This window comes from Suncus etruscus, chromosome 1 (genome assembly GCF_024139225.1).
Source record: "Suncus etruscus isolate mSunEtr1 chromosome 1, mSunEtr1.pri.cur, whole genome shotgun sequence".
NCBI lineage: Eukaryota > Metazoa > Chordata > Mammalia > Eulipotyphla > Soricidae > Suncus > Suncus etruscus.
In genome coordinates, this window is record NC_064848.1 from 123,650,333 (window position 1) to 123,674,632 (window position 24,300).

A 24,300-nucleotide genomic window follows, 5' to 3' on the forward strand; every position below is an offset into this window, starting at 1 on the left:
AAGATTTGCCTTGCATGCAGAAGGACGATGTTTCAAATTCTGCATCCCATATGGTCCCCCGTGCTTGCCAGGAGCGATTTCTGAGCATAGAGCCAGGAGTAACCCCTGAGTGGTGCCGGGTGTGATCTAAAAACAAAACAAAACAAAACAAAAAACCAAAAAAGACGACAATAAGGAATACCTTTTTCACACCAAGGACTGTTATTATCCCTGAATGTGATATTTATAGCTGTTTCTTCCTAGATAGAACTTTATAACTATGAGGCTGGGAACATTACATGAGAAAACTGGCATAGAAAGGATGTCAAAATCGTGAAATGAATGATAGGAAATTCGTCCTATTTTTGGATTTATTTTTTGTAAGATTGAAAAAGTCCTGTAAATTCAATGAGGGCAAGATCTTTATAAATTTGTCAATAATGTATCCCTTTACCTAGAAGAATAACTGCATAGTTATAATATAGCCCACAAATATTTTATAAAAATCAGATTTAAGTTAGTTTCTGTTTAGTTTTACCTTGGTGGAAGAGTGAGTTTAAGAAAAATTAGAGGCAAAATTTCATAAATTTTGTAAGTGTTCTCAGCTGTGCTAGTCCTGAAATAAGTCAAGTTTTTGGTTGCTCTGTGTTCAACCATTTCCTGATGTTTGTGTTTGGCTAAAATTTCATTTCCACAGACATCAGATGATCTTGGATACTTTGGTGAAGACAACTACCTAAAATTCACATGGCTAAATCAGAGGTCTTAGAGATTTGGAGTTTTGATTCCTAAAACAGTAATAGAAAGAGGTGAGGGCAGAGACTTCGTCTTAGAAAATGACAAGATAATAATAATAGGGGCCAGGCAGTGGCACTAAAGGTAAGGTGCGCCTGCCTTGCCTGCGCTAGCCTTGGACGGACCGCAGTTCGATCCCCTGGTGTCCCATATGGTCCCCCAAGCCAGGAGTAACCCCTGAGCGTTACCAGGTGTGGCCCAAAAACCAAAAAAAAAAAAAAAAAAAGATAATAATAATAATAATAAAGAGAAAATGTTATCTTTACTGTTTTTATACTAAAACCATATTATTATGTTTCAGTTTGACTCTTGATCATAAAGATGATTTGAAGTTTTCAAATCTATCTCTGCAAATTTGGATAAATATATTGTACCAAGTTTTGAAATATTGTCATTAGCTGTATTACTGATGGTTTATTAACTTCTAATGAAACATACCAGAGTTTTGTATAGTGGTTAAACATAATCATTTAACCATTCTGTCTTAGAATGCTGAAAGATTTATGTTTGTTTGACTGTCTTCAGAATTCTAAAAGTTTTGTTCTTTTATTTGTATTTTTTTTTTTATTTGGAGGGGAGCTGGTTTTGTGTCACACCTTGTGGTGCTCAGGGCCTTTTTCTGACTCTGAGCTGAGGTATCACCTCTGGCTTTGCTCTGAGGACCATTTAGGATGTAAAGATCAAATTTGGATGGACCAGGGAAGCACTCAATCTGAGTTGACTCTGAAATTTTTGTTTAAAAATATAAATGTTCAAATTATGTTGGAGGAAATATAATCTATAATGTGAACTGTTACTAAAATTAAAGCACAAAGGGTCCTCTTGTTTAAGGCCATATTGAAAAGGAATTTATTTTAGAGTAAAAGTCATACCAATGATAAATACTTAGCAAAGCATTTTGAGGGTTATGAGCACTATTAAAATTCTGGGGGAATTCATAATAGTACAATTTCCTCCTTCCTTGCATAAGCTGCCATAAATAAATTTACTTTTTAAGTGTTCAGTTAGCAATTGGCCAAATTTCATATCACCTAACATAGAACTTTATTTGCATTTCTACTGCTCTAACCTCAAAGAGGTATCAGTTTAACTTATGTATTAAGTTGGTTTTACTTTTATTATAAGGAAGGAAAAAAATAACTTCTAGATATGTAATTTGGTACAGAGTATCTACTGCTGTTTTCAAAAAAAAGTCATTTAAGTATTTTTTGAATCATTTCTCTACATATAGTATGATATCTGTAACTGAATCTTTAATTCCCTTGTTATAACAGAAAATTTCTTGAATCCTTGCTACAGTTCCACCATCCTCATATTATGCTTTTACAGCAATTCCCTAGACTCATGAAGGTGAAGGATGAAGTTTATAATGGTTTTGAATACCAAACTGTTGCTTGATTTATTCAGAAAGGTTGTTTTATACTGGGATCAAGTGACAGCTTAAAAGCTAGTATAATTCATCATCATCAGTTAATTTTCACTGGGTGTCCACTGGGTGCTGAACATTGTACAAGACTCTTTGTCAGCATGCATGTGTCTGATAAGGTTGATGGAATGCTAAGAAAACGGAATCTTGTCCTTAAGGTACTAGCTGTATAATCTAAAAAGCAAGTCAGCAAATGCCCAGTTGTCAAATTTTGTGTACAAAATGCATGTAACTAAAAATATGTTTCCATTTTTTTTCAAAAATGCTTTTGTAAGTACATTTCGGTTCATTTCTCATTAATATAACTGTAAACAAGGAGTTGATGTTGGTTGAGCCAAAAGTAGGTCTCTATTACAGTCCAATTCTTGGCCAATAGTACATGATTACATGTGTACTATTAAAAAATAGTTCCTGTATGTATAATTCCATAATGTTTCTTTATAATTAAATCTCATTATTCTTCCCATTAATATAGATACATTTTGCTTCTTCTTAACTAGAGACAAGTCAAAGGCATATCCAGATGATGTATCACTATCTAGAGTCAGAGGTCATTTCATTGTTCTCTGTTCTCTGTTGTTTCCTTATCCTGTGAAATAATTATATGTCAGACCAATCAAATTTGGATGTAACTTCACTTGAATTTGCAATTTATGTCTTGTTGTGTAATGAAGTTTAGCGTGACTGCAGTAGAAACACATACAGTGCTGGTCAACTTAAGACCTATTCACCTGGTTCGATTTAGAACAGAAGGTGATATGGTCAATCATGATATTTATTTTACTATTATTATTATTTAGTTTTTAGACCACATCTGGCAGTGCTCAGGGGTTTCCCCTGGCTTTGAGCTCAGAAAGCACTCCTGGAAGACTCGGGAACCATATGGGATGCCGAGAATTGAACCCAGGTCCTTCCCAGGTTGGCCACATGCTAGGCAAATGCCCAAAGGCCCTATGGAATTGCTTTAGACCCTATGTTTTTTTAAAACTGTTTCTTCCCTTTACCTTGGCTAAGGTCTGTGATTTGTGACCACGCTTACCTGGGGGTTATCTACTAAGGAATGTTTTCTTGCTGTCATCTTGCATGGCCTTCTCTGAGATGGGCTTTAGGCAGAATCTTGTGCAAGATAGTCTTTTTTTTGTTATTGTTTGTTTTCTTTTAGTTGCAAGGATTTAGATGCATGGATTATTTCATAGTGGACTAGTTTCAAGTTATTTGCTAGACCAAAGATTTTTTTTGAGCATCTTTGTTGCTTAGAAGTATTATATTCTATTTTGTGTGTTTTTTTCTTTCCTTTTTTTTTTTAAGAAGATGGTGGTGAGGACTTCATTTTCTGGTACTTGCCTCTTTTAGTTTTGAACTCTGGACTCTTATTATCTTCTTTACTCTCAATTTAATGGTTTTCCGGCCACTAGCTTTACTGTAGGTGGTAAAGTTTTCTTACATGCTTTGTGGTACTTGCATGCTATAATTAGTGTGTATGTAGAGTCTCTGTGCAAATTTTGAAATTTCAAATGTTTGGGCCTTTGGCTGTATTCTTTTCTTAGCTTTTACTTGTTTTTACCATTGTATAATATGAAATGTTTGTAGATGTTTAATGCAGTTACATCACATATTTTTAAATATATTTCAAATATTGCTTTAAAAGATGATGCTTAAATATGTCCTATCACACTATTCAGATCTTTTTTTTCTGCAGTTTATTTATTTATTTATTTGGGCCACACTCGGTGGTGCTCAGGGGTTACTCTTGGCTCTGTGTTCAGAAATCGCTTCTGGAAAGCTTGGGGGACCATTTGGGATGCCAGGACTTGAGCAGGGTCAATCCTGGGTTGACAGCATGCAAGGCAAAATGCCTTACCACTGTGCTATCTCTCCCGGCCCTGATCTTTTTAAACTTTGTACTCATGACATCTTTTAATTCAACTTTTTATGTGACCCCAAGTATATAAGTACATAGATTAAGTGTAGAATTTTAACATTTACTGTAATAAGTCAAAATATTATTTAACTCCAGATGGAAAATACATATACCTCACATGTATCCCAAAATTCTAAGGTGATAGGAGTTGCTTATGAAGTTGTCACTTATAAAAAACACCCAAAAACTTTAGACTGAACACAAACAAGGTCTAGCATTTTTTAAATGTTTAAATAATAATCTCAAAATTGTAGTTTAGTAGTAATTTCCTGAAATTTATAATAAATTTATAATACATAATAAATAATAATGAATAATAAATATAATATAATGCCATGTAATATAATATTTTCTTATTGTTTTGAGAATTCTAAGGGAAATTTCTATTTGTTGAAATTAAATTAGTAGCAGTGATTATTTTTCAAAGGTTTCTATAGTACCCTTTCAAAAACAAACACAAATACATACACATAATAAGGTACTTTTTAAACTGACCTACTAGTTTAATTCAGTGTCTTCAAGAGTTCTTTAAAATTGACAGATTTTTTTGGTGTCCTAAATTTTTCCATTATTTGTTAGAAAACTTAGGAATGATTCTTCAGAAGAGTCTGAATGAATAACTTATAAAGTTATTCTTTAAAAAATTCAGCGTGGGAGCCAGAGTGGTAGTACAGTGATAGGGCATTTGCCTTGCAAGCTGCTTACCCAGGATCAAGGTTACCAACACATATAATCCCCTGAGCCTGCCAGGAGCAATTTCTGAGCACAGAGACAGGAGTAACTCTTAAGTGCTGCCAATTGTAGCCTCCACCCCACCCCCCAAAAAAAGCTCAGTGTGAGGGGCTGGAGACATAGCACAGCGGTAGGGTATTTGCCTCGCACATGGCCAACCTGGGAAGGACACAGATTCGATTCCAGGTATCCCGTATGGTCCACTGAGTCTGCCAGGAGCGATTTCTGAGTGTAGAGTTTGGAGTAACACCCAAGCACACCAGATGTGGCCCCCAAACCATAAATAAATACATAAATAAATACATAAATAAATAAAAGTTCAATGTGAAAAGAGATTCTTTGGAAATCATTCCTTTCAGCTTTGGTATATTTGTACTACATTTCTATGACTTTTTCTGTTATGCAAAATATATTGTTTAGACAATTGTCTGTAGTGTGTAAATGCACATAAATGTATTTGTTATATAAAGAGAACCTATAAGCATAAAATCTTCTAATTTAAAATGAAAATATTAAATAAATAAATAAAATGAAAATATTCTGTTATCAAATGTTTGAGTGGTAGCCTGATGTTATTCAGTTAAGTTAGTCTGAAACTATAATATGTAATAGCTGATAAGTGTACAAGTAAGTTTAAATTTATTATTTGTTTGAAGATAAAGATAAATACCACAGAAAGGCTACATTTGGACAGGCTATCATAAAGATTCTTTTTTTTTTCTTTTTTTTTCAGAACATTTTAGTAACCAAGGCCAGAGAGATGGTATATGGGTTAAGGTACTCACTTTATATTTGACTAAGCAACACCAGCCCCAAGAATCATCTTTTGCAAAGAACCCAGAGTCACCTCTGAGCACTGCTGAATGTGGCCCTAAAACAAAAATAACAAAACAAATCACATTACCAACATGTCTCAGTATATCTAGGATTTTTGTGACTTGAACATTTTGAGATTTACTTTTCAATATTCTCCTTCATTCCTGAACACACTAGGATGGCTGGTTGCCCACCTGATAGCCTCTTAGTCATGGAATAATAGTCCAATGGAGTTATGTAATTGTCTCCTGACATTAGAACAGCAGAAAAGGAGTTCTTTTTTTCTATACAACTGAATGACATATTATTATTTATTAATATTAACAAACATTTGCATTATGTAGAAGAATTATTTCTTTTTGGGGGCCACACCCCTTGACGCTCAGGGGTTTTTTCTGGCTATGTGCTCAGAAATCACTCCTCACTAGGGGGACAATATGGGATGCTGGGGATCGAACCAGGTCTGTCCTGGATCTGCCTCGGGCAAGGCAAACGCCCTAACCCTGTGCTATTGCTCCAGCTCCATGAAGTTGAATTTTTAAACTCCACTATAGGTTTTTGCTTTGGATGTATTCTTTCAGATGCTACTAATAAAATTTATACAAAATAATAAATTTTCTCTGTAAAATATCATCCAGGCTTAAAAAGTATCCAAAAGAAGTTTGTACAATTGACTCATTACTCCCATGTTTACTATTATTGAAAATTCCTAGATCTAATTCTGTTGGTTTTCTTTCTGATTGAAAACATTTGAATGTAGGAAACACAGCATTTCTTGATACATATAACTACTCATGTGGATATTAATTATAATCATTCTGTAGTATGAACAATGATATTAAAATTTTTGTACATATGATAAGCGATTGACTGATGTTAGATTTAAAGACGCTGAACATTCATAGAACTGGTATACGAAATTTTGATGTTGATTGAATTTGTTATCAAATATCAAGGTTTTTTGGGGGCTTATATAGACTAAGTTTAAAATGGGGTCTTTTGTAGAAGCACCCATCCTGTTTAGAATGATAAAACAGATGCTGAATGTTCACATATCAAACAAAATGCCAGCTTTCTGTAGAAAAGAGGTGTCAAAAAGTTTCTTTGTACCTTTAACGCATGTGATTATGTAGTACAAAATGCAGAGTTTGTAAAAAATTTCTTGAATATACAGGCAAAAAAATGAATTATTCAAAACAACTCATAAGTTCTACATTCTATTGTCCCTTTATAACGCAGGCAGAAGATAACAGTGTGCTCCCAATAGAGCTGAATTTGCACAAGTTACACCTCTGAAAATGCCAGATGGTCTATGGTCTACTTTTGAGAGCTGTCACATATGTAAAGATTTGAAAAAAGAAAGACAGCTGAATGAGAGCAGCGGATCATTAAAGGGAGAGTGAGGGTCCCTAGACATCACTTGTGTTTTAAGAAGCATTGTGCCGTTCCCATGTTAGTGCTGTTTTTTTTTTAAAGTCATACACAATAATGAAAATATAAGTTATTATGGTTTAACCAGTTCACATTTTTTTTTTGTTTTTAGGAAAAAGTACCATGATTTGATTTGGTTCTACTTGTAATTTTATTATAGGATTTAAATGATACCCATGAAAAATTGTTGATAGTTTAATGTATTTTATAACTGATACAGATATTGATATATATGCTGCTTATGTAGCTAATGCCTATTTCATTTTTTATTCATATAATGCATGTATGACAAAATCATAAGAATAATTACTTAAAGGGAAAGGGTAATATCTGACTATCATACAAATTATACATATTATAATCATACAAATTATAAATATTAGGTGACAGTGAAATATAAATGAAAGAATAATCTTTTATCTGTCAACAGAATTAGATATTGGGTATTATTTTGAAGATTGAAATGTAAGTAAATTATTAAGGAATGTGTTTTAATATCACTCCAGACATACCCAGTAACTTGCACATCATCATGTTAATTAAGTAGACTGTAATCAGATATGTCAATTTTAAACTTGATGGCAAGACACAGTTGTCTTCCTTAGCCTTTATTTTATTTATTAAAGATGCTCATTACATGGCAGTTTTAAATGTATTTTGGATTATGGACTTAGACAAGACAGTTTTAATTGATCAATCTTCTCAGCATAGTGGATTTCAACTTAACCAAGCACTCGGGTTGCTGGAATCATTATTTTCAGAGAAAATTGTGGCCCAAAATATTCCATTGGGGGGGCAGTGAGATTATAGGAAAGTGCTCTGAAAAAATATCCCACCAAATTAGGTTTAACTGTCTTTGTTGGCATCCCTTCAAATACATAATGCATAAGTAGCTTTATTTTTCATAGCAGTCATTAGGATGTCATTCTAGTTGATACAAGAAGTTAGGGAAATAGCAAATTCTACTCTGATCAAATGATTGTACACCTGTAAGAAATAAATTTACTTTTGTACGTGCCTTGATTGTTGACTTTAGTTATGAGAAAGCAATAAATAGCTGCTAAACAGTAATAATATTTTTCTGTAGAAGTGAGAAAAAGCATTTAGTTACATTGTTTACAATTTGTGGTATTCTCAATATTTTTAAAATATTTTTTGTCTAAAGGACTTGATATATTTTATAAATTAGGTATTAGATGTTAATGTTAATTGACAGTGTAAATGTGCTTTTGTTAAGAGATAAAATGAATGTGTCTTTTTTTCTTGAAGTATGTGCTTTCATGCATAGATTATTTTGATATTTTAAGATGATTTTCTTCAAGCTACATAGTATGTGTGAACATGACATAAGTAAACCAAGTTTGCATAAGACTTAACTTACTCAAATGCAATCTCTGTTCTTTGTAAAAAATATATCATCAAGCTGTAGCTATTCCCCAGATCATAATCATTAATTAATATCTTTTAGACACTTTTAGATTCATGTAAAATTATTAATTCTTTGCATAGATTGCTTTTCCTAAATTGAAGCATTCTTAGTATTGAAAACAAAATCCTTTTCCTGCACTTCTAAACTATACAGCTTCCCAATTTTGTTATTTCTAAAAATATTTTATATAAATATCCAGTAATTAAAATTTCATAGCTCTTTTTTCTTCTCCCTAAATATTTTGTTGATGATTCTTGAATAGTTTTTCTTATACATTTTTGGATTGCCTTGATAATATCCATAAATAAACCTGTTAGAATTTTATGAGATTTATACAAAATAAATAAGTTATGGAAAATGAACATATCAAAATTAACAAAGTCATTTCTGCATTTATTAGGGTTTTTTTCTGTGTCTTTCATTAATGCTTTATAATTTCTGACATATAATTTCTGTCCAATTGTCTAATTTCATTCCTATAAACACAAAGGGTTTTATTTCTCTTACTGTGGAGAGCTAATTATTCTTGCCTATTTTTAATTAGGTGCTGTTGTAATTAGTATTGTAACTAATTAGTAACTAATAATTAGTTACTGTTGGCATATAGAGCTATGCTTTTTATTTTGGGTCACATAAGACTTTGCTCAAGGCTTACTCCTGGCTCTGTGCTCAGGGATCAAGTCTGGGGATTCTCAGGGAACCATATGTGGTGCTGGAGATTAAATCCAGGCCACCTGCAAGGCAAGAGCCTTAATCCTTGTACTACCTCTCTGGTTAACAACTTTAATTATAATTGTTTGAATCTATATAAATCTTTATAAATTTCTTAGCTTTTCCCTTGACCATTCAAATCAGATACACTTATCTAAAACTTTCCTTTCTTTCAGGATAAATCTGTTTTTTTTTTTTCTCCTTCTCTTCCCACTTCCCCAGATTTTCCACTGTGATGTATAAAAGGGATGAAGGTGGGCATCATTTTTTTTCCTATGGTTCTGACTTTATTGGAGTACTTTTAATATATTTGCATTTAATTGTGGTTGAAGTATTTTTTGTTAGAATACTGATCTGATTTTAACATGAAGTAAATGATTTATTAAATCAACTTAAGCAGTAAACATAAAGCCCATTATTTTAGAACTTTAAATGAAATTAATAGGCACCCCCCTTTCCAACCAACTTTGTTTTTCTATATTCAACTTTGATGCTTTGAATTTGTTGTTCTTTCCTTTTCTTTTTAAGGTTATTGAAAAGTTTTTTTTTTTTTTTAAGTCAGAGCTACTAAAATGATTACTACTGTGACTACTGTGTCTGTAGCTCCCCAAAGATGACCTGAATCAGTTTTTGAACAACTATTGGGTTACTTTTTCAGATTTAAACTTTGTTTATTTTCTTATTTTTCTTTGGATTTTAGGCATTCCCACATGCTCAGGGCATTTTTTTTGCCTTTTTTCTCAAGGATCTCTCAGGATCGTGTGTGTGTGTGTGTGTGTGTGTGTGTGTGTGTGTGTGTGTGTGTGTGTGTGTGTGTGTGTGTGTGTGTGTATTTATATGTATGTGTATATATATATATATATATATATACATTTACATGGAAAATAAGGACCCTATCCACTGAACAACTATTGGCCTCAGATTTTCAACTTTAATTAAAATAAATTCAAAATACCCTTTTGCTGCTCTTTTTATGTTTCTCTGTAAAGTAACCTTTGTTAACCTCTAGTCTCAGTTTTCTCCTTAGTAATCATGCCTTTTTCTTAAAGTTTATTTAGTAATTTCCTTTATTTCCTTTTCCTTTTAGAATTTGAATCTTAGGGGTAAAATTCTAAAAATGTTTGTGACTAAATGTAGTTTAAACCTGAATTTCTTAACAGATGAACTTTTTTTTTTTTTTAAATGTAGCTCAACCTCAGCGTTTGCCTCAGCTTCAGACTTCAGCACTGGAACACAGTGAGGAGGAAACAAGCAAGATAAAGAATGGCCGAACAAGTCTGAGCAATGGAAATGGAATTCACCATGGGGCCAAGCCGGTAACTTCAGATAACCGAAGACTTTCTGCACCTGTTTCTCAAAAAATGCATAGAAAAATTCAGTCCAGCTTGTCTGTAAACAACAATATCACTAAGAAGAGTAAAGTAAATGCTGTCTTTTCCCAGAAGACAGGCTCTTCACCTGAAGGTAATTTTGAGATATAGGCATGTTTTATTTGACCAGATGTATAATCAGATTCATTAATAATTGACCAAACAAACATAAGTGAAGAGTCTTGCTTATCCTTTAGCAAACAAAATATTTGGTCAAATGTAACTTAACTTCCCCAAAGGAAAGCATAGGCTTGTGAGGAAGGAAAAGGAAACATTGCTGATTGATGTTCCACTTTTAGATCTAACAGTCATCTTGTAAATAGTATTCCTCTACCATTTTTTTAGATATTGCATTTAAAGATACAACACAAGTATTTTGGTGACATGAAATTATTTTCTGCTGTTGATTCAATCTTTAATTTTGCATTTTAGCTAAAGATAAAATGACCTATTTGTGTTTTTTTAAATCAGTTTTATATAGCATTTTTTAAAAATTTTATGTTATTGAAACAACTATGATCTACTGAATCCTTCATAGTTGAATTTCAGATGTGAAATGAGTCAGGGCTCTTCCCACCACCAGTGGTGGTGTCAATTTCCCTCTACCAATGGTCCCACCACTCATTGCCCCTGGCCTGCCACTGTAACAGACCCTTTGACTTTTAGATTGTTAAAGTTTACGTCCCTTGATTCTATCATCACTGAATTTGGCTTGGATATTTAGTTCTGTCCTTATTTATTTCTTCACCAATGCAACTGAGACTATTTGGCCCCTAGCACCCAGCCTTTCTTTATTTTGTTCCTCTTAGTTTTATAGGAAAATGTGGAAATATGTGGTAAAATAAAGTAACCTGTGTCCCAAGGTTCAATGAAAAAGGCCGGAGCCTTGATCAAATCAGTTTTTAAGGATGCAAAATAGATACAAGAAAAAAATTTGGAATTTTTATATTCTTCTCAGAGAAAGGAATAGGAAATCTCTGTTTCTTAACCAAGCAGGTGCTTCCCATCAGAGGTGCTAATAGGTGCCCTGCTCACTCGACTCATGCCTTCAGAGCTCCTCCACTGGAAGCCAGAGGCTGTTTCTCAACCTCTGTTTTACTTATCTTTTATTTCAGCCCCATCTGGCCTCCTTTCTGAGATGAAAAACCTGAGAAGTTTTTCTCTTTCATTATAATATAAATGTATATGACGATAATGGGTTTATAACCTGTAGTCTCCTTTTATAAAAGCATCATGCAGGCCCAAATTGATAATATAGGTAGGGCAATTGCCTTGCATTAAGCTGACCTAGTTTCTATCCCTGGCAACCCATATGCTTCCTTGAGACCACTAGTGGTGATCCCGAATGTAGAACCAGAGATAAGCTTTGAACACCACTGGATATGGTCCCTAAGTCTCCCCCCTTAAGAAAAGTGGTTAATTATTTAAAAAGATTTATCCTTCTCTATAAATGATGTCTGAAATTTCTCCAAGCATATTATAGTACTCCTGTTCTTTCTCCCTTTGTTCACCTTTTCTGGACATCAAAAATCTTAGCTCTAACTCAACCATCAACAACTTTATAAATCTAAACCTTATGGTGATTAAATTAAAAAAATAAAAATACAAATAAACAAAAATCTCAGATCTGTATCCATCCCTGAGATGGTCAGTGGGCTGGACTGTATATTTTTTATATACATAATTTTTTGGACAATATTGGCTTACATATCTTTCACAGTAGTATGTTAGGTACATATTAACATCGAATCAGGTGGACTGTATATTTTGCTGCTGCAGTCCCGTATTCAGTCCTTGACATTGCATACTCCCATGAACACCACTGGAAGTGACCTTTGGAGCACCAGGCCTGTAGTAGCCTCCAAGCAATGCCAGATGAGGTTCGACACCTCCACCAAATCCTCAAATCTGATTTTATCTGAAATGCATGTGAATGTATTTATCCATTAAATCTTAAATAAGGGGAATTCTTTGATTGCTTCTTTGAAGATGGTCATGCCTATTCATAGAGATAAATTGAGTTGTAAATATAAAATTGTATTGAGAGTTGGAGTGATGAGTGGGATAAAGGATATTGCATTTTGGAGATAGGTGTCTCTAACTCCACTGAGGTAAAGTGTCAGGTTGATCAAATGATATGATACAAATGATATGATAATAAACGTTTGCATAGTTCCAGGTCAGTGACACTACTTTCCAAACTAATTAGATTGAAAAGGACATGACTGACACTTGAAAATGAGTTTGACATGTAAGTTGCATGGTCATCTCTGAAAAAGGGGTAGGCTGTTAACTAAACTGGCTCTCCAAGGACAACGTAGGGAAGGCAATGCAATTTCCTTTAGAGGGTCTTTTCCTCTAGATGATTGGGTGAAATAATTGAATGCAATTGAAATCTACTTGTTTTATACATTCCCATTTAGTTCTTTTTTCCCTAACCTCTTATTTTCCATATGATATTTACCTTCTATAATGGATGGTTACATATGTCTTATCAACTCAACTTGAAATAGCTTGTATGTTTTCCTCATTATTTTCTTATTCTTAATCATGTCTTAATATATTTGTAGTAGAACATAATTTGTTAAATAATAGATGAAAGAAGAGTAAAAACAATACTAAACAAATCCTGTTCTTTGTCTTTTCTCCCCAGTTCCACTTTCCTCCCACCTTTTCCTCACTGGTACATAAACCATGCAATACATAAATTAGACCTCAGAAATGGTAAAGGAAATTATTTAATCCTCTCTCTATGATAAATGGTATTCGTGTTTGAATTGGAAGAGTGAGGAGTATGGAACATAATCGAAGATCACTGTGTTATCTATTATTCTAAACAGAAATTTGCTGTTAGGCTGTGAAATTTGATCAATTATGTATAATTTTATAATAACTGCTTTAGCTATATGATAATCCCATTGTCTTAATTAAATTTTTCTTAAAAGTGGGTATCTTCAAGCTTTAGTTTTTGGTGTTTTTCTGTTTTTTTTTTTTTTTTTTTTTAGAATTGGGTTCTAAGATTTTGTTGTTGAGGGCACTGAATCCAGGATTTCATCCATGTGAAATATGTGCTCTCCTACTAAGCAATATACACTCCTGGCTCTGCATTAAAATTTGAAAACATGTTAACACCTAGTCTCTGGTTTTACCCCCCCCTCCAACTTTTAGATGATAAAATTTTGAACACCTAATTGACTTGGTTTAAGTTAGTTGTTTTTTATTTCTAAATTTACTTGGGTTCAAAGTATAAAAGCTTCATAAAGTGTCCTACATGTTAATAAGTGATAGTGTTATCTTTGTTTTATTGTTGTCTATGGGCTACCTGACTATGCTCATAGCTTAATCTTGCCTTTTTTTTATTAAGGGGTTACTACTTGTGGGACTCTGGAGAACCATTTGAGTTGTAAAGGATAGACCTAGGGGTGGCCATTTCCAAGGCAAGCACTATATTTTCTGCATTATCTCTTTAACCTGAATATTTTATTCCAAGCTACTTTATCCTGTCTTACCAGTAGCACTGGAAAAGAAAATGTGTACTTAAATCATTTTCAATGTTCTTGCAAAGTTTTTCTATGTGATGAAGAAAAAAAGATATGGACAATATTGTACATGTTACTTAAACATTTTAAAATTAGTATATATTTTTATGTCTTTTGTATAATTAGGTATTTTCGTACATACTTTTTCTGATTGTAACACTGAGGGAGACAGTTTTAAGCCTAAATGCTTAAGATTCTTAACCTCTAAAATAATTCTAGTATAATTTAATATCATATAATATTCAAATTGCCAAGGGTTCTTATAAATCGATTTTCTGTCATAGAATTAGTAAATCCTAGCACATTTTAGTTGTAATAGTTAGAATTATGTATTTTTGTAAAAGTTAAATTTCAACAGATATTTTTAGAGGAGATTTTATACTTTACAGAAATATTTGACATTTAATTTATTTCTCATGTAATAGTATATATATATATATATCATCTTTCTAAGGAAATACATATCTAGCCCAAGCATTTTATTGAGCATAAATGTTCAGTATATAACTGCAAGGTTATATACATTGCAGTTTCTAGGATCAGCCTTAGTTGTTTTTTATCACAATGAAGCAGTGCCATTGGACAAATGATTAGAATATGAACTTTAAAACCAGTTTGGGTTCAGATATTGATGTTACCAGTTCTCATTTCATTGGGTAGATTTCTTCATCTTTTTATGACTTTGTTTTATTTACAAAATGATATCAGTGCCTATTTCATTGGATTGTTGTGAAAAGGAAATGTGATGATAGTACCTTTAGTTATAATCCAACCTGACCCAGTTGAAAGAGTTGACATGTGTTCATGAATAAGGATCTTATCATTATTGAATGAACAAGAATGTGGGGTTCTTGGAAAAAGTTGATTTTGGATGGAGATTTGAAAAAGAAGGTGAAATTATGGAGTATTACGAGGCATTCATAATGCTAATGGAGTCTTCTGAATTAATCTATACTTTAAATAGGAGACATGTGACTGGAAAGATGAGAAAGAACAAGTCCATAAGCAGTCTGAAATATCTAGTTCTTCCAAAGTAGTATTGTTTAGATTCATATGACTTCAAGGAAGGATATAATTTTATACCTAACATACATTACTTATTTATTTTTTGGGGTTTTGGATTACACCTGGTGATGCTCAGGTGTTACTCCTGGCTCTGCACTCAGAAATCACTCCTGGCTGGGAGACTGAGTGTATGGATGCTGGGGATCAAACCCAGGCCCATGCTGGGTCAGCCACATGCAAGGCAAATGCCCTACTGCTGTGCTATTGCTCCGTCCCTACCTAACATATTATTTTTAAAAATTATATTTTGCTTTCTCTCTATAATACAAAAACTTCATGTCTGCTGTTATGTAAAACCAGGGCATGTTACCTATAATAAATACTAGTATATCTTGTAGGCACCTTGGATTCCCTTTGCAGTCTTTTTGTATATTAGTAATGAACTACATCTATACATATAATGAAAAATTTGTATTACACATGTTGTTTGCTAACAAGCTCTCTGGAAAGCCATTGAGCTTATGGGTAGACTTCAACTCTGATCTCTGGCTTTTTGGTTCTTTTTTTTTTTTTTTTTTGGTTTTTGGGTCACACTGGGCAGCGCTCAGGAGTTACTCCTGGCTCTATGCTCAGAAATCGCTTTTGGCAGGCTCGGAGGACCATATGGGATGCCGATATTTGAACCACCGTCCTTCTGCATCTAAGGCAAAAGCCTTACCGCTTTGCTATCTCTCTGGCCCCTGGCTTTACTGGTTCTTTCATTTTTTTTTTTATTAAACTTTTTCCTTGGCTTTAGGCCTTTGTGATCTTTATCACTTATTTTTAAGATTGCTTGCTCCCCTTTTGTTTGATACCCCTTGCACTAGTATGTAACAATTTTATTTTGCAACATATTGGAGGGACAGGGTGTTATACCATCAATGAGGGTACAGCTATGATGCTAAGATAGAACTTGAATGGGGTGGATTGCTTCAAAAGGGATGTGGTATGATTCAACAGGAAGTTTGAAAAACTCACTAGATGATTCATATATGTTTAGTCACCTTCTTCCTTAAAAATGACTATCTGAATGGTAAAAATATCTTAACCTTACTACTTCCCTCCTTTTTGTCTGCAATCTGAGCTATTCATTAGAAAATGAAATTTTTATTTATTGCAATATTTAGTAGACACTGCACCTGCTTAAGAGACAGATGAGTGCTTTTATTTCTTCTTTCCCTTCAACCTGGAATGTTCTCATCCCTTTGCCTACCTTACCTCTACATTTATTTGTTTGTTTTGTTTTGGGGCTACACCTGCTTGCTCAGGAGTTACTCCTGGCTCTATGCTTAGAGAGGAGATCATATAGAATGCTAGTGATTGAAACAAGCAAATGCTCTACCACTGCACTATTACTCTGGCCCTGCATTTTTTTTTTTTTAAGAACTTAAACATTAGACTTGATACCCATTGGAGATGTTTGCCTCTTGTTTGGGTCACCACAATCCCCTCTCCATACAAGCTGATAATGGAATTTACCAGTTATTACTTTTATTTTCTTTACACAAAAGTGCCATCTAATTAATGACAATTCATTTATAGTTTAATGTCCAGCACAATACACACAGCTTGACTTGTATTAAGGGTTTTGTAAATTATAAAGCAAGTAAAGAGTACACTTCAGAGATATAAGTACTTGTTTTTTAACATTCTGTAATCAATGTGGTTGGAACCTCAGTAATGAAATCTTTAAGGAGTATAATATGGAAAATAAAAGGGAGTACACATACTTGAGCTAACGGAAATAGAAAATGAAACCTCACAAAGACAAAACTCAGAAGCCTGCTTCCATACATCTTCTTTCAATCAACTACACTCACAGTCTCAATTCCTATAACCAAGAGAATAAGTTATATAGGTAAAATAGGAAATATATTATTTATCCTGTTTATAATGATTATATAGAATCTTATCTTTATTTTCCTGGGGGAAAATATTTTCAATAAAACATAGACTGTTAGTATTTTAGGAACTGTAGTAACAGGAATTCATGATATGACCATAGTGTATTAATCTGAATTTTTGGAAACAAATTTTCTATGACTGGCAATTTAAGACACTGTATTCTTCAAATTACATAATTTGCCTGGATATTATTTGTTTTGCCTTCTTTTTTTGTTTTTCTTTTTAGGCAATGTGTCTTCCATTTTGTGTCAGAGGAATTGTGTGTGTGTGGGGGAAAGGTTTAGAAGTCTAATTCTGCCACAGTATTTTTCAATTCATAGGAATACAGGACTTGAATAATTTTAACTGGTCACCCAACAAACTAAATGGAGCAATAATAATACATTTGGGGAGTTATGTACATGAGAAAAGAGAGCAGGCATGGTTAAATTTGGATCTTGCCAAAATAAGATTCATCTGATATTTAAAAGTAATTTCCTTTTATTTACTTGAAGTATTTGATTAGCATTATAACAGTGATTTCTCTGAATTTTTTATAATAATGTTTCTTTAGGTCCCAAAGTAAATATGTATTTTCCTTATGGTTAAAAAAAATCACAGGTTCACAATGTATATTTTTTGCTTGTTTGTTTTTGTTTGTTTTGTTTTGTTTTGTTTTTTTTGGGTTTTTTTTTTTTTTTGGTGTTTAGGTCATACCCAGCAGCGCTCAGGGGTTACTCCTAGTTCTATGCTCAGAAATCGCACCTGGCAGGCTCAGGGGAACATATGGGATGTCAGGATTTGAACCATCGTCCTCTGCATGCAAGGCAAATGCCTTATCTCCATGCTATCTCTCCGGCCCTGATATATTTTTATTAGCTATAATAAGTTATTTTCCTATCCAGCCTTTTTTATTGTGAACAAAGATTTTAGAAAAATTTTAATATGTATTTAACATTCAAAATAGAGATACTGCAAAATAGGAGCTCAAATCTTAGAATAGCTGACAGCTTTCAGACCATAAAAAATAGATACTTACTGTCATCTGTGTAACAATACCACTTCCATATTTGGTTTTTGGTTTTATAGACCAACTGTCTTAGATCGCTATTTTAACAAATTAAATTAACTTAGCATTCATTCAGGAGATGGGTGGAGAGGAAATAAAACAATGGCTATACAGATAGAATAGCCAGGAAACTTTGGGGTGTGGGGATACACAAGTGAATAGTCTATTTGGAAATCAAGTTTTAGTATTATAGGCTTAAAGGAGAAATTTAATACATTATCATCCTAGTATACCAAAGTTAAAAAAAATTTATAGGGGCCAGAGAGATAGCATGGAGGTAAGGCATTTGCCTTGCATGCAGAAGGACGGTAGTTCGAATCCCAGCATCCCATATGGTCCCCCGAGCCTGCCAGGAGCGATTTCTGAGCCTAGAGCTAGGAGTAACCCTTGAGTGCTGACGGGTATGACCCCCCCAAAAATTATAAATATATAAAAGGTCAATTGATGTTTTTACTAGGTCACTCAATAGTGAGTAAATATAACAGCTTGGTTTCCAAAAATTAAAGGGTTTTTTCAACCCCAACTATTATAGGTAATGAAGAGCCTGAAGGTTTCCTTCAGGATTTTGGAATTAAATGTAGGGTGCTGAACCTCAGTAAAGCTAAATAGGATTGAAGTGGTAGTAAAAAGGGCATCTTAAGACGGATGTCATCAATTTGATAATATAATTGAGAAATTTGCAGAAATAAGAAAATTCTGAGGAATAGTTTAATATAGTTTGAAGTCAATTGTGATTTAATTTTAATTAAAAAATTTATTTTAGGGGCTTGAGTGATAGCACAGCAGGTAGGGCATTTGTCTTGCACGTGGCCTACCCGAGTTAGATCATTGGCATTCCATATGGTCCCCCAAGCCTTCCAGGAGAGATTTCTGAGCACAGAACAGGAGTAACCCATGGGATTTCCCTGGTGTGTCCCAAAAACAGAACAAAAAAAAAATGATTCTTACAGCTTCTGTGATACATAGCTTTATAAGACTATCAATGGTAGCATTATATATCATGTTGACAATATTCCAACACCAGATCCACTGCCATAGTATAGTGTCTTTTCCTTCCACCCTTGTCTCAGGGTCCTCCTACCCACTAACCCTTAAACTTTATTTTAGATTTTGTTGTTTCTGCCCTTTTGCTATTCCCCTATTATTCTGCTTTATATTCCACATATGAATCATTCTCTATTTGCCCCTCTCCTAACTAACTTCACTAGTTTCATCCACAAATTAGAACCAATTAGAATTATGGAACCATTATTAGAACTAAAAATACAAGGATGATGTTCTATTATGTATATAGTTTCTTTATTCTGTCATCAGTTCTTAGACATTTATATTTCTCAGATTTGGCTATTGTGAACAGTGCTAGAATGAACATAGGAATGCAATCTTTTCGGGTGCTTGGGTCAATGCCCAGAAGTGAGATTTCTGGGTTATATGGAACCTCAATTCTTAATTTTTGGGAAAAAAATGTTCATTTTGTTTTCCCAAAAGGTTGAACCAGTTAGTTGACATTCCACCATTGAATGATAAGGCTTTCTTCTTCCCACATCCACACCAGCCCTGGTGGTTTTAAGTCTTTGTATTGTCTTCCAGTAACATTACTGTGAGGTGGTATCTTGTTTTGATCTGCATTTCCTGGTGATTAGTGATGCAGAGCATTATTTCATGTCTTTTGGCCATCTAGATATCTTTCTGAAGAAGTTTCTTTTCATCTATTTCCCCCATTTTCTGATAAAATTGTTTTTATCTTTTTATCTGTTTTTATCTTACTAAATATTACATGTGCTTTATATATTTGGGAAATTGATCTATTATCAGTTGGGTGGTATGCAAATATTTTTTCTTAGTCTGTGGGTATCTTCATATTTTGTATTTTGAATTGTTATTTCTCTTGCCATTCAGAAGATTCTTAATTTGATCTACTGTCCTCCTTTTCCTCTTCCTCCTCCACCTCCTCTTCCTTTTCCCTCCTCTTCCTCCTCTTTCCTCCTCTTCCTCTTCCTCCTTTTCTTCCTCTTCCTTCTCTACCTCCTTTTCCTCCTCCTTTTCTGAACCTCCTTCTTTGCCTCCTCCTCCTCTTTTTTCTCCTTCTTTCACCCATTCCTTGAAAGATTAGAGAAACCGCCCCAAAATTTTTTGATCTACTGATTATTTTTGCTTCTGTTTGCTTGGCCAGGGCATTGAATCATTAAAGTTACCTCTGTATTCTAGTCCTGTAGAGTTTTGCCTGTTTCCTCGGTCTAATTTAATAATTTGAGGACTGATGTCATATTGAATTGACAGTTGTGCATGGTATAAGATAGAATTCTTGGAGTTTTTGTTTGTTTGCTTGTTTTTTGTTTTTGGGTCACAACCCAGTGGCACTCAGGAGTTATTCCTGGCTCTGTGCTCAGAAGTGGCTCCTGGCAGGCTCGGGGAACCATATGGGATGCCGGGATTTGAACTAGAGTCTGTTCTGTGTTGGCCGTGTGCAAGGCAAATAACTGTGCTATCCCTTTGGCCCCCAATTCTTGTTGTTTATATATATATATAATATATATATGTATATATATGTTTATATATTTATAAACTCCAAGAATATATTATATATGTGTATATATATATATATGCTTTTTGGGACACATACAGCAGTGCTCAACTTATTCCTGGCATTGCCTGTGGGGATAGAAAGTTTTCCAGGGATGAAACCTGATCAGCCATGTCCAAGACAAGCAACTTCTATCCCTGAAATCTTTTTTTTTTTTTTTGCTCAACTTTCCCAGCAACATTTATTAAAGAGACTATATGAATTATTTTTAGAACTGTTCAATTTCAAACAAGAAGATGCCACCTCTGGGCTCTTTTAATTGTCCAACTGAAGCTTGAGAAAAAGAACCAAGCATACTAATTTATATTGTTTTTATGGAGGGAATATTTGAAATATGAATCTGAATGAGTTTTGTAAGAGAAAGGAGATTTCAGGGAATAAGCTAATAGAAAAGTGACTCAGGGAACACTGGAGATTAGCCAATTTAGTAGGTTAAGCTTGAGTGTTTGGGAAACAATCCCATGGGAAGTTTACACTTTGCTCTAGCACTGATGTCAGATATTTTTGGGGGGAGGGGAGGACTATGACTACTGAAAAGATATCCCAGGAAGAATCAGAGGATGAAGAGAAGAGGAAACCGTAACAGAGATAGGAGGGGGGAAAAATACAAGCTGGGGAGGTGGTATCTAGAAGGACAGGAAAAGAAAGAATGAGAAAGAGAGATGTTTGTCATAAATTTTATGGCTAGGTCCAGTTGAATGATTATTGAAATCATACTATTGGATTAGGAACAACTAGATGATTTGATCAGCATATTCAGGACATTTTCATGGAGAATCCAGAATGATGTGGGTTGTGGAGTATGAAGAAGTACATTGATGTTGACAGTACTAGGTATGTATCTAGAGAGGCTGTTTTGTTTTATATTTGGTTTAATTTGGGCTGAAATCCAAGTGACACTAGGAAAGCTTGTAAATATCAAAGGATAGTAAGATGACAATCTTCCTGACACGCCATCATATAGATTTTTAAATTGTAAATCTAGAGTTAAGTAAACTGAACCATGTGGGTGTGCTGAGTTGTTAATGTAGAAGATGATACTACTCTGTGTAGATTACTTGCTGATTCATCTCAGAGGCTTTATGAGTAACTTCTGTGGAATGACTTGGTATGAAGAAATGTAACCTTTAAAATGATTAAAGCTGATCGCAACTTTCTACTTCTACTTCATTTCAGGCTTTAATTTGCATTCAAAGGGGAAGCATTTATGTTTCTTTATTCTATATTTCTCCCATTTTTTACCACAAATTGATAACAGTTGATCATTTGTAGGCATAAAAAACACTTAATAGACTTTAATTATAGATTTTGCATAAGTATCAGAAAATAAACTATTAATCAGTCAGTTCAAATGTGGGGTCCTGAAAATATATCAGAGGCTTAAAGCAAATTCTTTACATGTGTAACTCCCAGACACCATGTGGTTCTTTCATTCTGACCACTGGGTGTGGCCCAGAACTAAGAGGAAGGAAAGTTAGAATGTACGAAATATGAGTAAGGCTGCTCCTTTAATAATTTTACCCTGGGGTGTGTGTTAATTTTAATATAAATTTAATGTAATATTTTGCTTTAATGTAGATTGCTATTCAGTGAATTGCTACTTCAACCAAAGTCTTAGAAAAGATGATTCCCTTTTAATTATTGACATAAGAATTTAGGACCAAAGAGATAATACAGGGGTTATTGTGATTGGCTTGCCTTATACAAAGCTGGCCTGATTAAGTTCCCTAAACACTGATAGATGAGTCCTTATCACAGAGCCAAGAGGAAGTTCTGAGCAGAGCCAGGAAAGGCCTCAAAATTTATAAATATAGTTAAGATAATAAATAAGTCAAGCTAACTTCTTTGTTTTGAAAAAAGAAAAACAATCTACTTTGGAGATTAAATTGATTTAAAAAATACACAAAAAGTCAGAGTCTTCTCTGGTTAACATAAAGGGTTATTAGACACACTTTATGTTTTCTATAATCAGAAACAGGGTGGGGTTTGGAGGTTATTTAGCAAAAGAAAAGATTGTTTCAGACAAGGTCATTATCCTTTTGGAGAAGGATCCTTTGTAGATTATTAGTCTTTATTTATTCAGACTGGTCAGGATTTTAACACAGCTACAATTCTTCTTAAGTTTTTATGAAGAAAGAAGGTGACATAATCCCATTAACTTCTGTTTTCTTAGAAGCAACTTAATACCTTAATTACCTTTCAAATTTTTTAAGGACTGAACAGTGAAAAGGGAGAACTGATCATTAGTTGTTCCACCTCATCCCCAGAGGGAGGAGAGTATTGGGCTATACCTTTTTGCTGCTCATGGCTTGTTCAGTGAACCTTATGTGATGCTAAGGATTGAACAGGGATTGGCTGTATGCAAAGCAGATGCCTTAACCCCTGTTTTATCTTTTTGTTTCTGGTAATTGATTTTTATCTGAAAAAAAAAAGAACTAGAAAGTCAGTGGTTTATTTGAGCAGATGTCTGCCATTATTTGATTTACATTTTGTCAGCATTGTCCTGCCTTTTATGTTTGAGAGTAGACTAACAGGGTCAAACTGTAGAGGTCTGCTATGCAGTTGCATGAATTCAGATGGAAAATGACAAGGTTGGATCAGGATGACAGTGGTGGAAGATTTGAGACAATATTTGTGCATATGTTTTACCAAGGCATACAGTTTGAGATGAAAGACATGAGTTAATAGAAGCTGACATTAAAATTTGTGTTGAGAAAGTTTGTGTGAGAAAGTTTGTATGAGAAAGCTGTGGTAAATATCCAGTGTCGGTCTTTATTCCTTAAACAGACCTAAAAGTAATCTAAAAGTAATACCTAAAAGTAATATCTGAAAGTACAGTGTTTCCATTATCTGGTTGGGAAGATTTGGAGAATAAGAATCTTGGAGGAAGATCAGAAATTTTGGTTTTAAACATTTTGGACTTGTTTCCCTTTATCTAATCAAGTAATGATAAGACCTAAATTGTTTTATCAGAGAAGTTCAGGAGCTTAAAGGAAAGGTCTTTATCCTTGAGATTATTTTGTAAGTTGTTGGGATACAGAATTCTTTGGAAGAAAATATATAGATTGAGATTCTCAACCATAACTTCTGCATAAAGGAAGTAGAAAGTAAAATACTTGGCCCCAGAGACCCAGATTCATTTATAAGAAATGGGGCTAAGACATCAAAATCCTTCTAAAGTTCTCCCACGTGATTCTAATATGCAGATACAGTGAAAAATGAATACTCAGGCAATAGATAAAGTGAAGCAAGTCCTGGAACCAGTACAGTATACAGTGTTCAAATATGGAGGACCATAAGAAAAATAGTGTTATTAATTGGTAATGGAGAAGAAACAAATAAAAAAGGCAGGTTGGGATCCTGAAAGATAGTTCAGTGGGCTGGAGGACAAGTTTGCATGTGGAAGGCTCTGAATATTTTCCTCAGCACCATATGGTCCCCTAATCACTGTGCAGAGTGGGCTCGAAGTCTGCCAGATATGGTTCAAAACAAACTAACAATAAAAGAAAAGAAAATCAGCTTGGAAATAAATTTATTTTATTATATTTAAATATAATTTTTTAATATAAA

General features: G+C 33.8%; 1 protein-coding gene across 1 annotated transcript in view; it reads left to right on the forward strand.

Annotated features, from left to right (window-relative positions):
- MDFIC (MyoD family inhibitor domain containing) overlaps positions 1–24,300 on the forward strand; it is a 94,105-nt gene that overhangs the window by 46,353 nt on the left and 23,452 nt on the right. Inside the window, 1 exon segment of the mRNA XM_049778387.1 lies at positions 10,429–10,704. Coding sequence (XP_049634344.1) covers positions 10,429–10,704 — 276 coding nt within the window.